Consider the following 15,923-nt stretch of genomic DNA (forward strand, 5'->3'; position numbering starts at 1 on the left):
GGGTAGTGGTACCCAAAAAGGGCAGGGACACTTTCATTAGTGATTTCCACAGTACTCACCCAGGCATTGTAATGATGAAAGCGATAGCCAGATCTCACGTGCGGTGGCCCAGTATCGATGCGGACTTAGAGTCCTGCGTGCACAAATGTAACACATGTTCCCAGTTAAGCAACGCAGCCAGAGAGGCACTACTAAGTTTATCGTCTTGGCCCTCCAAACCGTGGTCTAGGGTCCATGTCGACTACGCAGGCCCGTTCTTGGGTAAAATGTTCCTAGTGGTTGTAGATGCATACTCTAAATGGATTGAATGTGAGATAATGTCGGCAAGCACATCCGCTGCCAACACTGAAAGCCTGCGGGCCATGTTTGCCATGCACGGCCTGCATGATGTCCTTGTGAGCGACAACGGGCCGTGTTTCACCAGTGCCGAGTTCAAAGAGTTCATGACCCGCAATGGGATCAAATATGTTACATCTGCCCCGTTCAAACCAGCATCCAACGGTCAGGCAGAGAGGGCAGTGCAAACAATCAAGCAGAGCTTGAAGAGGGTAACTGAAGGCTCACTGCAGACTCGCCTATCCCGAGTCCTGTTTAGTTAATGCACGAGACCCCACTCGCTCACTGGGATTCCATCCGCTGAACTGCTCATGAAAAGGGCATTTAAGACAAGGCTCTCGTTAGTCCACCCTGATCTACACGAATAGGTAGAGAGCAGGCGGCTTCAACAAAGTACATATCATGAGAGCGCAAAGGTGTCACGCAAAATTGAAATTAATGATCCTGTATTTGTGTTGAACTACGGACAAGGTCCCAAGTGGCTTCCTGGCACTGTTGTGGCCAAAGAGGGGAGTAGGATGTTTTGGGTCAAACTTTCAAATCGACTCATCTACAGGAAACACTTGGACCAAACCAAGCCCAGTTGATCCAGTCTTTCTTGATATGTCAGTCCCGCCATCCTGGGAATCACTGGTGAACCTTCGCTGCACTCCCTCAATAGCAAGAATGTCCTTCCTCAAGTTAGGAGACCAAAACTGTACACAATACTCCAGGTGTGGCCTCACCAAGGCCCTGTACAACTGTAGTATCACCTTTCTGCCCCTGTACTCAAATCCCCTCACTATGAAGGCCAACATGCCATTTGCTTTCTTAACCGCCTGCTGTACCTGCATGCCAACCTTCAATGACTGATGTACCATGACACCCAGGTCTCGTTGCACCTCCCCTTTTCCTAATCTGTCACCATTCAGATAATAGTCTGTCTCTCTGTTTTTACAACCAAAGTGGATAACCTCACATTTATCCACATTATACTTCATCTGCCATGCATTTGCCCACTCACCTAACCTATCCAAGTCACTCTGCAGCCTCATAGCATCCTCCTTGCAGCTCACACTGCCACCCAACTTAGTGTCATCCGCAAATTTGGAGATACTACATTTAATCCCCTTATCTAAATCATTAATGTACAATGTAAACAGCTGGGGCCCCAGCGCAGAACCTTGCGGTACCTCACTAGTCACTGCCTGCCATTCTGAAAAGTACCCCTTTACTCCTACTCTTTGCTTCCTGTCTGCCAACCAGTTCTCAATCCATGTCAGCACACTACCCCCCAATCCCATGTGCTTTAACTTTGCACATTAATCTCTTGTGTGGGACCTTGTCGAAAGCCTTCTGAAAGTCCAAATACACCACATCAACTGGTTCTCCCTTGTCCACTCTACTGGAAACATCCTCAAAAAATTCCAGAAGATTTGTCAAGCATTTCACAAATCCATGCTGACTTGGACCTATCATGTCACCTCTTTCCAAATGCGCTGCTATGACATCCTTAATAATTGATTCCATCATTTTACCCACTACCGATGTCAGACTGACCGGTCTATAATTCCCTGTTTTCTTCCTCCCTCCTTTTTTAAAAAGTGGGGTTACATTGGCTACCCTCCACTCCATAGGAACTGATCCAGAGTCTATGGAATGTTGGAAGTCTAAGGGTAAGGGGTAAGCCATTTAGAACTGAGGTGAGGAGAAACTTCTTCACTCAGAGAGTTGTTAACCTGTGGAATTCCCTACCGCAGAGAGTTGTTGATGCCAGTTCATTGGATATATTCAAGAGGGATTTAGATGTGGCCCTTACAGCCAAAGGGATCAAGGGGAGAAAGCAGGAAAGGGGTACTGAGGTGAATGATCAGCCATGATCTTATTGAATGGTGGTGCAGGCTCGAAGGGCTGAATGGCCTACTCCTGCACCTATTTTCTATGTTTCTAATTATGTTCTCATGACAGCAGAGGACAATAAGTTTTTTGCTAATATTAAAAGGATTTAAAAAATCAATTTAAATCTATTAAAGTACTTTGGATCTTTTAAAACATACAATTATACTGAAGTCTAGGTAAAGGCAATGAGGTGGGAGTCTACCTCTTAAGGTAGTCTCTTGTTTGCCGAAATTCAATAGGGATGACTTCACATCTGAGTTACACTACATTATAGAGTTTATTTTGGATTCATCTCAATGCAAATGTTGTAGTATAACTGGCCTATTAGAGAAATGGGTTCGAAAATAAAAAAATATTCAATTCAATTCAAAATGATAAAAGTAGGATCAAGCGAATTGGAGAAAAAACAGAGAACTGGGGAGAGTGGGGAAGAAATCCAGGTCGCAGAAGTATTCAAAATGTACTTCGTTTTACTTTAAATTAGATCTTGCGTGTATTTAGTTGTACAAGGAAATATTACATAATTAAAGCAATTCCTGATTTATTATAATATTAGAGTTTATTTTAGCATCATGGTATGTCAGCTGAAAACATGGCCCAGGAAGATTAAAGTTCCCTGGACCAACTGATTGTCTAAGGCCCAGGAGATTTCAATTCCCTGGACTTACTTGTAGTCTATAAAGGTTAAAATAGGATTAAAATAAAAAATATATGTATTTGGTTCAATCTTCATAATGAAGATATGAGAAAACAGTACAATGTATTTACTCAATGTACACATGTTTACTTGCCTTTATTCTACAACAGAATCTTCTTATTGATTTTTGATACTGGCCGATTTGGAAATTTTCTGCTAAAATAGCCAAATAAAGGAGGAAAACACAATCATTGCATACAACATATATTCAACTAAGCAGGCCATACAACTTCAGACTTTCAGGCAATTAATGGGAAGATAGTTTACATCTACAAGTTTATTATTACCATACCTAGAAATATTAATTTCTGTCTCATTATGCTTCTGTGAAGTGCCTTGGGATATTTATTAATTTTCTTTAAAGGTGCAATATAAATTGTTATGAAAGTCACAAAATATTGTACTTCCTCTACAAAGTTTCACTGGTTTTCAAGACATGATTATAACTCAACATTTTAATAATTTAGACATTATTGATGTGCATGTATACTGTCTTAAAGGGGCATTATCTTCAAGAAAAAGGGTTTGACGAATCTTTTCCATTCGTTTATAATGTGGTGGCTGGTGTGCAATGGCCACCACACGTTAAAAAAATCCACGCACAGGCATCTTCCACCCTTCAAGATTTAGTTCGGGCCTGGAATTTTAGGTCCTTCATTGAAACACCTGTGAACTTTTTGACATGGAAGCAAGTCATCCTCGATTCGAGGGACTGCCTATGATGATGATGATAAGTTTATAAACCCACAATGAAATTAAATGACGAAAGGGAGCAGAGAATTTTACCAGTATCAGAACATAAGAGATCGGAGCAGGAGTTGGCCATATGTCTCCTCGAGCCTGCACTGCCATTTAATAGGATCATGAATGATCTTTTACCTCAATTACAGTTTTCTGCGTTATCCCCATGTCCCTTGATTCCCCTAGTGTCCACAAAATTATTGATCTCAATCTTGAATATAATCAACAACTGAGCATCCACAGCCCTCTGGGTTAGAGAACTCCAAAGATTCACGACCCTCTGAGTGAAGAAATTTTTCTCATCTCAGTCCGAAATGGCTGATCCCTTATCCTAAGGCTATGACCCCTAGATCTAGATTCCACAGCCAGGGGAAACAGCCTCTCAACATATCCCAGTCAACATTCCTTCCTCAACTAACACCAATCAAAACAGACCGTTTGTTCATTCTCATTGGCCACTGAGTCACTGCCAGAGTTTTGCCGTCTCTCTGATAGCAAGAGCTGGGGGCTTCTGCGTGGTGAGGCATGGTGTCTCACTGCCTCTGCCTGCCCCCTTAAAGATTATTTATAGCCGAGATGTTTATGTACATTAAATCTTGGAAAGCTCTTGTAAATGAAGATTTTTTTTCTCTCTACTTTCTGTATGGATTTTTTTTTATAAGCTTAGAACTCCACATAGATACAAAAAAAAACACCCTCAATTTAGCAACCACTTACTCCAAACACAAACACAGCGTCCAGAAAGCATGGAAGGGAGAATAGAGGCAAAAAGCGAGTAGAATTAAAATAAAAAGAGGAGCTATATTAAATAAACTAATCAAAACCAAAGAGGATAAAACCCCAGGTCCGGATGCATTGCATTAGGAAATTGATAGCAGAGACATTACTACACATATTTAGTAATTCGTTAGAAAAAGATGTAGTGCCAGAGGACTGGCCAATAGCTAACGTAATACTATATTTAAGAAGGGGGATGGAATCATAGAAAATTATGACACAGAAGGAGGCTATTTGGACCATCGTTGTAAAAGAGCTACCCAGCCTAATCCCACCTTCCAGCACTAGGTCTATAGCCCTGTAGGTTACAGCCAAGTGCACGTCCAAGTAATTTTTAACTGTGATGAGGGTTTCTGCCTCCACCACCCATTTAGGCAGTGAGTTCCAGACTCCCACCACCCTCTGGGTAAAGAAATGTTTCCTCATCTCCCCTCTAATCCTTCTACCAATTACTTTAAATCTATGCCCCCTAGTTATTAGCCCCTCTGCTAAGGGAAATAGGTCCTTCCTATCCACTCTATCTAGGCCCCTCATAATTTTATACACCTCAACTGAATCTCACATCAGCCTCCTCTGATCCAAGGAAAACAACTCCATCCTATCCAATCTTTCCTCGTAGCTAATATTTTCCAGTCCTGGCAACATCCTCATAAATCTCCTGTGCACCCTTTCTAGTGCAATCACATCCTTCCTGTAATGTGGTGACTGCACACAGTACTTGATCTGTGGCCTAACTAGTGTTATATATAGTTCTGGCATAACTTCCCTGCTCTTGTATTCTATGCCTCGGCTAATAAAGGAAAGCATTCCGTATGCCTTTTTAACTACCTTATCGACCTGTCCTGCTACCTTTAAGGATCTGTGGACATATACTCCAAGGTCCCTCTGTTTCTCCACACTGCTCAGTATCCTCCCATTTATTGTATATTCCCTTGCCTTGTTGCATCACCTCACATTTTTCCAGATTGAATTCCATTTGCCACTTTTGTGCCCAACTGGCCAGTTCATTGATATCTTCCTGCAGTCTAGAGCTTTCTTCCTCACTGTCAACCACACGGCCAATTTTTGTATCATCTGCAAATTTTTTACCATGCCCCCTACATTTAAGTCTAAATCATTAATATATACTACAAAAATTAAGGGGCCAAGTACTGAGCCCTGTGGAACCTCACTGGAAACATCCTTCCAGTCACAAAAACTCCCCTCAACCATTACCCTTTGCTTCCTGCTACTGAGCTAATTTTGGATCCAATTTGCCAGTCTCCCTTGGATCCCATGGGCTTTTACTTTTTTGATCAGCCTACCATGTGGGACCTGGTCAAAAGCCTAGCTAAAATCCATGTAAACTACATCAAATGCACTGCTCTCATCGACACTCCTTGTTACCTCCTCAAAGAACTCAATCAAGTTAGTCAGACACGACCTTCCCTTAACAAATCAATGCTGACTTGATTAATCTATGTCTTCCTAAATTAAGGTTTATACTGTCCCTCAGAATTGATTCCAATAATTTGTCCACCACCGAGGTTAAACTAACTGGCCTGTAATTGCTCGATTTATCCCTTCCTCCCTTTTTGAACAATGGTACAACGTTAGCAGTTCTCCAATCCTCTGGCACAACTCCTACATAAGAACATAAGAAATAGGAGCAGGAGTCGGCCATTTGGCCCCTCGAGCCTGCTCTGCCATTTAATAAAGTCATGGCTGATCTGATCATGGACTCAGCTCCACTTCCCTTCCCGCACCCCATCACCCTTTATTCCCTTATCGCTCAAAAATCTGTTTATCTCTGCCTTAAATACATTCAATGACCCAGCCTCCAAAGTTCTCTGGGGCAGAGAATTCCACAGATTTACAATCCTCTGAGAAGAAATTCCTCTCATCTCAGTTTTAAATGGGCGACCCCTTATTCTGAGACTATGCTCCCTAGTTCTAGTTTCCCCCACGAGTGGAAATATCCTCTCTGCATCCACCTTGTCGAGACCCCTCATTATCTTACATGTTTCGATAAGATCACCTCTTATCCTTCTGAACTCCAATGAGTACAGGCCCAACCTACTCAAACTATCTTCAAAGTCAACCCCCTCATCTCCGGAATCAACCTAGTGAACCTTCTCTGAACTGCCTCCAATGCAAGTATATCCCTCCTTAAATAAGGAGAACAAAACTGTATGCAGTACTCTAGGTGTGGCCTCACCGATACCCTTACAGTTGTAGCAGGACTTCTCTGCTTTTATACTCCATCCCCCTTGCAATAAAGGCCCAACATCCCATTTGCCTTCCTGATTACTTGCTCTACCTGCATACTAACTTTTTATGTTTCATGCACAAGGACCCCCAGATCCCTCTGTACTGCAGCACTTTCCAATTTTTCTCCATTTAAATAATTTGCTTTTCTATTTTTCTGCCAAAGTGGATAACCTCACATTTTCCTGTAACTCACAGAGCCTCCGCAATTTCCTCCCTTGCTTCTTTTAATAGCCTCCGATATATTTCATCCGGTCCTGGTGATTTATCTACTTTCAAAGATGCATGCTAAACCCCTTAATACTTCCTCTCTTCCTATGGTTATCCCATCCAATATTTCATTACCTTCCTCCTGAACTTCAACGTCAGCATCGTCCCGCTCTTTCGTGAAGACAGCTGCAAAGTATTCATTTAGTACCTTACCCACATCCTCCGCCTCTACACATAGATCACACATAGAACATGTCCAGGAATTATAGACCAGTCAGCTTAACATCGGTGGTAGGAAAAATAATGGAATCCCTACTAAATGAGAAAATAGAAAAACATCTAGAAACCAAAAATAGAATGGATTTCAAAAGGGAAAGCCTTGCTTGACCAACCTCATTGAATTTTTTGAAGAGGTAACAGAGAGAGTAGACAATAGTAATGCAGTAGATGTAATTTATTTAGATTTTCAAAAGGCCTTCGATAAGGTACCCCATAATAGACTGATGAACAAGGTCAGAGAATATGGAGTCAGGGGACAAGTAACAGAATGGCTAGCTAGCTGGCTTCAAGACATAAAGCAGAGAGAAGGGGTAAAAGGTAGCTATTCACAGTGGCAGAAGGTGGGTAGTGGTGTTCCACAAGGATCAGTGCTGTGACCACTGTTGTTCACAATTTATATTAACGATTTAGACATTGGAATCAAAAACACAATTTCTAAATTTGCGGATGACACCATTTCTAAATTTGTGGGGGATAGTCAATACTGAGGACTGCAACAAATTACAGGAGAACATTAATAAACTTGCAGAATGGGCTTATAATTGGCAAATGAAGTTCAACACAGATAAATGTGAGGTATTACATTTTGGTAGGAAGAATAGGGAGGTCACTTATTACTTGGAGGGTGCGAGTCTAGGTGAGGTAGAGGAATAAAGGGATCTTGGAGTATAAATACACAAATCACTAAACATTGCAACACAGGTTAGAAAGGCCGTTAAAAAAAACAAATCAAGCCCTAGGGTTTATTTCTAGAGGTATAGAATTGAAAAATAGAGACGTTATGCTAAACCTGTATCGTACCTTGGTTGGACCACATTTAGGGCCCAAAATTGGTGGACATACTGTCCGTTGCCGCTGAGTTTTCTTGGCGGTCTCCCTGGTTTCTGGGAGTCCTCCCCTCCGAGCAAGTTTGGTGGAGGCCTCCCACCGGCAGGGAGAGAAGACCATTGGTTACCATCCGCTGCCGTGCACCACCCAGAAGAGTTCTCCCGCCTGCTGAGCTGCCAGTTTGTTCTGGGTGATCCTCTGATGCAGCAGGGGACATTCCAAGGGCAGGCAAGAGGAGCGGCGTGGGAGGATAAAGGGCGGTGGCAGCGACTGAGAGCGGCAGCAGTCCGAGGGACCAGCATCGCGAGCGGAGCGGAGCGGGAGGATAAAGGACGGTAGCAGTGAGTCGGAGTGGCAGCAGTCCGAGGGGCCAGCATCGCAAGAGGAGCGGAGCAGGAGGATAAAGGGCGGTGGCAGCGACTGAGAGCGGCAGCAATCCGAGGGACCAGCATCGCGAGAGGAGCGGCGCGGGAGGATAAAGGGCGGTGGCAGCGACTGAGAGCGGCAGCAGTCCGAGGGACCAGCATCGCGAGCGGAGCGGAGCAGGAGGATAAAGGGCGGTGGCAGCGACTGAGAGCGGCAGCAGTCCGAGGGACCAGCATCGCGAGCGGAGCGGAGCAGGAGGATAAAGGGCGGTGGCAGCGACTGAGAGCGGCAGCAGTCCGAGGGACCAGCATCGCGAGAGGAGCGGAGCAGGAGGATAAAGGGCGGTAGCAGTGAGTCGGAGTGGCAGCAGTCCGAGGGACCAGCATCGCGAGCGGAGCGGAGCGGGAGGATAAAGGGCGGTGGCAGCGACTGAGAGCGGCAGCAGTCCGAGGGACCAGCATCGCGAGAGGAGCGGAGCAGGAGGATAAAGGGCGGTGGCAGCGACTGAGAGCGGCAGCAATCCGAGGGGCCAGCTGGTGCAGATGCCGAGTGGGTGGGGTGGCTTGACCCATCCACCTCCACGGAGGTGTGTGGGGGGCCTGACCCATCCACCTCCATGGCACGAACCTGGTATTGCAGTACTTCCAGGAATGGTGCAGTGGGCTCTAGGCCTTTTGGCTAAGAGCATTGGCACAGAGTGATCCTTGATGTGTGCAAGGTGACCTCTGGCGTTTGTGATTTGACAAAGAATTGGAAAGATTGGCAACGAATAAAAAAAACAAAAAAAAAACAAAGAAAGAAATCGAAGGGTGACGTCACAGCCAAGAGGGTAAGTGATTGGCTGGTGGATTGGTGAGTATTTAATTTTTTTTTCTTCTTTTTATTTCCTTATCAGTTGGTAACCTTTGACATTGTTGCCAAATTAAGTTAATCTAAAGGTTAAGTAATGGCAGGAGAGCCCAGACCCATGTCATGTTCCTCCTGTGCTATGTCCCTGACGACTACATGTGCAGGAAGTGTTTCCAGCTGCAGCTCCTGACAGATTGCATACCGGCACTGGAGCTGTGCATGGATTCACTCTGGAGCATCTGCGATGCTGAGAATGTCGTGAATAGCACGTTTAATGAGTTGGTCACACCACAGGTAAAGGTTACTCAGGCAGATAGGGAATGGGTGACCATCAGGTAGAGCAGTGGAAGGAAGGTAGTGCAAGGGTCCCTGCGGTCATCCCCCTCCAAAACAGATACACCACCTTCGATACTGTTGGGGGGGGATGACTCATCGGCAGGGGGGAGGGGGGGGGGCGGTAGCAGCAGCCAAGTTCATGGCACCAGGGGTGTCTCTGCTGCACAGGAGGTCAGGAAAAGAGTGGGAGAGCAATAGTGGTAGGGGATTCTATTGTAAGGGGAATAGATAGGTGTTTCTGCGGCTGCAATCGAGACTCCAGGATGGTATGTTGCCTCTCTCGTGCAAGGATCAATGATGTCTCAGAGCGGCTGCAGGACATTTTGGAGGGGGAGGGTGAACAGCCAGTTGTCATGGTGCATATAGGTACCAACAATATAGGTAACAAAACAGGATGAGGTCCTACAAGCTGAAATTAGGGAGCTAAGAGTTAAATTAAAAAGCAGGACCTCAAAAGGTAGTAATCTCAGGATTGCTACCAGTGCCACGTGCTAACCAGAATAGAAATCGCAGGATAGCTAAGATGATTACGTGGCTTGAGAAGTGGTGAAGGAGAAAGGGATTCAAATTCCTGAGACATTGGAACCGGTTCTGGGGGAGGTGGGACCAGTACCGGACGGTCTGCACCTGAGCAGGACCAGAACCAATATCCTAGGGGGAGTGTTTGCTAGTGCTGTTGGGGAGGGTTTAAACTAATGTGGCAGGGGGATGGGAACCTATGCAGGGAGGCAGAGGGAAGTAAAATGGGGGCAGAAGCAAAATATAGAAAGAAGAAAAGTAAAAAGATGGCAAAAATCAAAAAGGGCCATAATACAGCAAAATTCTAAAGGGACAAAGTCTGTTAAAAAGACAAGCCTGAAAGCTCTGTGCCTCAATGCGAGGAGCATTCGTAATAAGGTGGACAAATTAACTGCGCAGGTAGCTATTAATGAATGATATAATTGGGATTACGGAGACATGGCTCCAGGGTGACCAAGGCTGGGAACTCAACATCCAGGGATATTCAACATTCAGGAAGGACAGACACAACGGAAAAGAAGGTGGGGTAGCGTTGCTGGTTAAAGAGGAAATTAATGCAATAGTAAGAAAGGACATTAGCTTGGATGATGTGGAATCGGTATGGGTAGAGCTGCAGAATATCAAAGGGCAGAAAACGCTAGTGGGAGTTGTGTACAGACCACCAAACAGTAGTAGTGAAGTTGGGGACAGCATCAAACAAGAAATTAGGGATGCGTGCAATAAAGGTACAACAATTATCATGGGCGACTTTAATCTACATATAGATTGGGCTAACCAAACTGGTCGCAATGCGGTCGAGGAGGATTTCCTGGATTGTATTAGGGATGGTTTTCTAGACCAATATGTCGAGGAACCAACTAGAGGGCTGGCCATCCTAGATTGGGAGATGTGTAATGAGAAAGGACTAATTAGCAACCTTGTTGTGCAAGGCCCCTTGGGGAAGAGTGACCATAATATGGTAGAATTCTTTATTAAGATGGAGAGTGACACAGTTAATTCAGAGACTGGGGTCCTGAACTTAAGGAAAGGTAACTTCGATGGTATGAGATATGAATTGGCTAGAATAGACTGGCGAAAGATACTTAAAGGGTTGATGGTGGATAGGCAATGGCAGAAATTTAAAGATCACATGAATGAACTTCAACAATTGTACATCCCTGTCTGGAGTAAAAATAAAATGGGGAAGGTGGCTGAACCGTGGCTAACAAGGGAAATTAGGGATAGTGTTAAATCCAAGGAAGAGGCATATAAATTGGACAGAAAAAGCAGCAAACCTGAGGACTGGGAGAAATTTAGAATTCAGCAGAGGAGGACAAAGGGTTTAATTAGAAGGGGGAAATAGAGTATGAGAGGAAGCTTGCTGGGAACATAAAAACTGACTGCAAAAGCTTCTATAGAAATGTGAAGAGAAAAAGATTAGTGATGACAAACGTAGGTCCTTTGCAGTCAGAATCAAGTGATTTTACAATGGGGAACAAAGAAATGGCAGACCAATTGAACAAATACTTTGGTTCTGTCTTCACGAAGGAAGACACAAATAACCTTCCGGAAATACTAGGGGTCCAAGGGTCTAGCGAGAAGGAGGAACTGAAAGGAATCCTTACTAGTCAGGAAATTGTGTTAGGGAAATTGATGGGATTGATGGCTGATAAATCCCCAGGGCCTGATAGTCTGCATCCCAGAGTACTTAAGGAAGTGGCCCTAGAAATAGTGGATGCATTGGTGATCATTTTCCAACAGTCTATCGACTCTGGATCAGTTCCTATGGACTGGAGGGTAGCTAATGTAACACCACTTTTTAAAGGAGGGAGAGAGAAAACGGGGAATTATAGACCAGTTAGCCTGACATCGATAGTGGGGAAAATGGAATCAATTATTAAAGATGAAATAGCAGCGCATTTGGAAAGCAGTGACAGGATTGATCGAAGTCAGCATGGATTTATAAAAGGGAAATCATGCTTGACAAATCTAGAATTTTTTGAGGATGTAACTAGTAGAGTGCTGAAGGGAGAACTAGTGGATGTGGTGTATTTGGACTTTCAAAAGGCTCTTGACAAGGTCCCACACAAGAGATTGGTGTGCAAAATTAAAGCACGTGGTATTGGGGGTAATGTACTGACGTGGATAGAGAACTGGTTGGCAGACAGGAAGCAGAGAGTCGGGATAAATGGGTCCTTTTCAGAATGGCAGGCAGTGACTAGTAGGATGCCGCTGGGTTCAGTGCTGGGAACCCAGCTATTTACAATATACATCAATGATTTAGATGAAGGAATTGAAGGTAATATCTCCAAGTTTGCAGATGACACTAAGCTGGGTGGCGGTGTGAGCTGTGAGGAGGACGCTAAGAGGCTGCAGGGTGATTTGGACAGGTTAGGTGAGTGGGCAAATGCATGGCAGATGCAGTATAATGTGGATAAATATGAGGTTATCCATTTTGGTGGCAAAAACAGGAAGGCAGAATATTATCTGAATGGTGACAGATTAGGAAAGGGGAGGTGCAACGAGACCTGGGTGTCATGGTACATCAGTCATTGAAAGTTGGCATACAGGTACAGCAGGCGGTGAAGAAGGCAAATGGCATGTTGGCCTTCATAGCTAGGGGATTTGAGTATAGGAGCAGGGAGGTCTTACTGCAGTTGTACAGGGCCTTGTTGAGGCCTCACCTGGAATATTGTGTTCAGTTTTGGTCTCCTAATCTGAGGAATGTCATTCTTGCTATTGAGGGAGTGCAGCGAAGGTTCACCAGACTGATTCCCAGAATAGTAGGACTGACATATGAGGAGAGACTGGATCGACTGGGCCTGTATTCACTGCAGTTTAGAAGGATGAGAGGGGATCTCATAGAAACATATAAAATTCTGATGGGACTGGACAGGTTAGATGCAGGAAGAAGTTCCCGATGTTGGGGAAGTCCAGAACCAGGGGTCACAGTCTAAGGATAAGGGGGTAAGCCATTTAGGACTGAGATGAGGAGAAACTTTTTCACTCAGAGAGTTGTTAACCTTGGAATTCTCTACCACAGAGAGTTGTTGATGCCAGTTCGTTAGATATATTCAAGAGGGAGTTAGATATGGCCCTTACAGCTAAAGGGATCAAGGGGTATGGAGAGAAAGGAAGAAAGGGGTACTGAGGTGAATGATCAGCCATGATTTTATTGAATGGTGGTGCAGGCTCGAAGGGCCGAATGGCGTACTCCTGCACCTATTTTCTATGTTTCTATGTTTCTAGAGGCCATCAATATAAGCTAGTCACCAAGAAATCCAGTAGGGAATTCAGAAGAAACTTATTTTACCAGAGTGGTGAGAATGTGGAACTCGCTACCACAGGGAGTGGTTGAAATGAATAGTATAGATGCATTTAAGGGGAGGCTCGACAAGCATATGAAGGAGAAGGGAATAGAGGCTGATGCTGATAGATTTAGAGAGGAAAGGCGGGAGGTGACTCGAGTGGAGCATAAACACCGGCATGGTCTGGTTGGGCTGAATGGCCTGTTTCTGTGCTGTATATCCAATGTATCCTATGTAATCATTCATCTCATTGTGGTTTGTGGGATTGTGCTGTGCTCAAATTGACTGCTACACTCACAGAGCAATAATAATTACACTTCAAATCATTCACTTTATATGAGACATATCTGAAATATTTGTCACATATTTGAGACATTTCTGAAAGACATGATAAACCAAGTCTTCCTTTTGTTTATTCACTAAAACACATTATTGCATCACTGTACGTGGTCGTATCATAACAAAAAGGATGGATAACTCTTGTCTCTCCCCAAACAAAAAAAAACATTGCTAACCACCTTTTCATAAAGCCAGAATCCCTTTACCAGACTGAAAATAAGCAAAATCATTGCAGGATGAAATCAAAAATATTATGTCATAATAACATTTTGCCAAGCTACCCTCAACTGATCTCCGATGCATTCAGATTTTGGCACACTAACTTTAGCTACATATTTAGACATAAATAAAATTCAAATTGTGATTGGCTAAGGGGTATGAAATACCAAATTACTTCTGACATCTTGAAGGAGAAATATAAGGATCGATTTTAACTCCCGGTGGCAAGTCAGCAGCAGTGGTTGGCAATCCTGCGCAGGAGTCCGAGTCAGGAATGTGAGCCAGAGGCCCGGCAGATTTTAACTGCATGCCTGTTCTTCCGGGCTCCACGAAGGTTTTATTTTTAAAACCAACCTTATCAGGCCTCAGAGTCTAACGTGAGTCTCATCAGCGTAAGGGGTTACCTCAGCCATTAAACAAACATCTTCATATTGTAAATTATGCAAATACACTGGGCCCAAATTTGGCCCTCCATTTTTTTCGGCGCACCTCCGAGCCCCCTGCCGACATTTTACATCAGAAGCAGCGGCAAAAAAAATCTGTGCGATCAAGGCCGATTCTGGGGCCGTCTGTGGAGCTGGCGTGGTGCAGAAGAAAGAGAGGGGGCGGAGCTAGGTCCCGCCACTGAAAACTGAAAATGCGCTGCAGGCTGTGTGGGAGGGGCAGAAGCACGCCGTCCCAAGCCCTGGCCGAATGGATTCCCTCATCGGCGGCTCGCTGCGTTCCTTAAGGTAGGAATTCTATTTTTTATTTGTTCTTTAATGATTGATTTTGGTGCATTAGGTGCAGGGTTCCTTCTACTTTTTTGTTTGTTATTTATTGATTGCTTATTACTTTGGTCTTGGTGCTTTAGGGACAGAGTTCCTTCTATTTTATTTGTTAATTAATTGCTTATTACTTTTTGTGCTTTGTTTGGTGCTTGGTGGTGCTTTAAATGTAGTTACTTGCGCAGATTCCTTAACTGTAAGTAAGGTCTTTCCATGCGGACAAAAATGGACACATACGCTGCCCTAAGTTAGTTTAGTACAACTTTTTTCTGGCTAAATTGGCATAAATGGTGTAAGTGGCTGGGAACGCCCCCTTTTGAAAAAAAAACTGACCGAACAAAAAACCTAACTAACTCACTTACACTGGCGCAAATTAAATGGCCATATTTGCAACTAAAAAGATACACCAGAAAAATCAAGTTACACCCAAAAAAAACGGTGCAACTCATGGGGAAATTTGGGCCTACTGTATCAAATGAGTTTATAGAAATATTGGCCTGGATTACAGTTTTAATGTCTAAAATTATTATTTTTTTAATTACATTTTTAGTGAGGTTGGTGAATGAAGGGAATTACGAAAAAAATTCCAATTCTGTAAATTGTAATTAGATCAGATTTCAGGATTTCTTTACATCTTGTTATGAGATTCCCTTCGGAAATGATTAAAATGGAATTCTGCTTTTTGATTGAAGCACCAGGCCCATGTGATCCCCAGTATTCTTCCACACCGCCTGCATGCCTGGGATCCGTGGGCCATTACATGGCCCTCTGTCTCGCAGGCTCAGACTGCAAGGTTTCGCAGCCTTGTCACCAGCAGTTAGGTTTGTAATTCTTTCGCGGGTCGGAGGCGTACTCCGGAGGCATACCTCTGACCGCAATTTTTGGCCCAATGTGTTTTACATTTTTTTTAAATCTTATTATTAATAGAATCTGCTCTATAGGGTCAATTTTAACTCCGAGCCTGAATCAGGGGTGCGGGGGCAAACTATCAGGTCTTACGGAGTTTGAGGCTCGGGAGATTTTAACTCCTGGGCCTCATTTATATACTCCAACAATGACTTCACTGTCAGCGGGTGGGATTCAAAATTGATGGAGGATCAGGCTACTATCGGGCCCCATGGAAATGGTTAAAATCAGCTCTTATATTTCTATGGTGCACAACAATTCAATTTCATTTAATAACCTTCTCATTTATTAGTTCTATTGTACCAGTGAATATTGTGTTTATTCTTTTTGACGCCTTTTTTT

At 43.9% G+C, this 15,923-nt stretch overlaps 1 protein-coding gene across 1 annotated transcript in view; it reads right to left on the reverse strand.

Moving 5' to 3' along the window:
- Positions 1 to 13,667: 13,667 nt before the first annotated feature.
- dusp27 (dual specificity phosphatase 27) overlaps positions 13,668 to 15,923 on the reverse strand; it is a 45,438-nt gene continuing 43,182 nt past the window's right edge. Inside the window, 1 exon segment of the mRNA XM_070893587.1 lies at positions 13,668 to 15,922. Coding sequence (XP_070749688.1) covers positions 15,863 to 15,922 — 60 coding nt within the window. The 3' untranslated portion in view covers positions 13,668 to 15,862.

Source organism: Pristiophorus japonicus, chromosome 11 (assembly GCF_044704955.1).
Source record: "Pristiophorus japonicus isolate sPriJap1 chromosome 11, sPriJap1.hap1, whole genome shotgun sequence".
NCBI classification, from domain to species: domain Eukaryota; kingdom Metazoa; phylum Chordata; class Chondrichthyes; family Pristiophoridae; genus Pristiophorus; species Pristiophorus japonicus.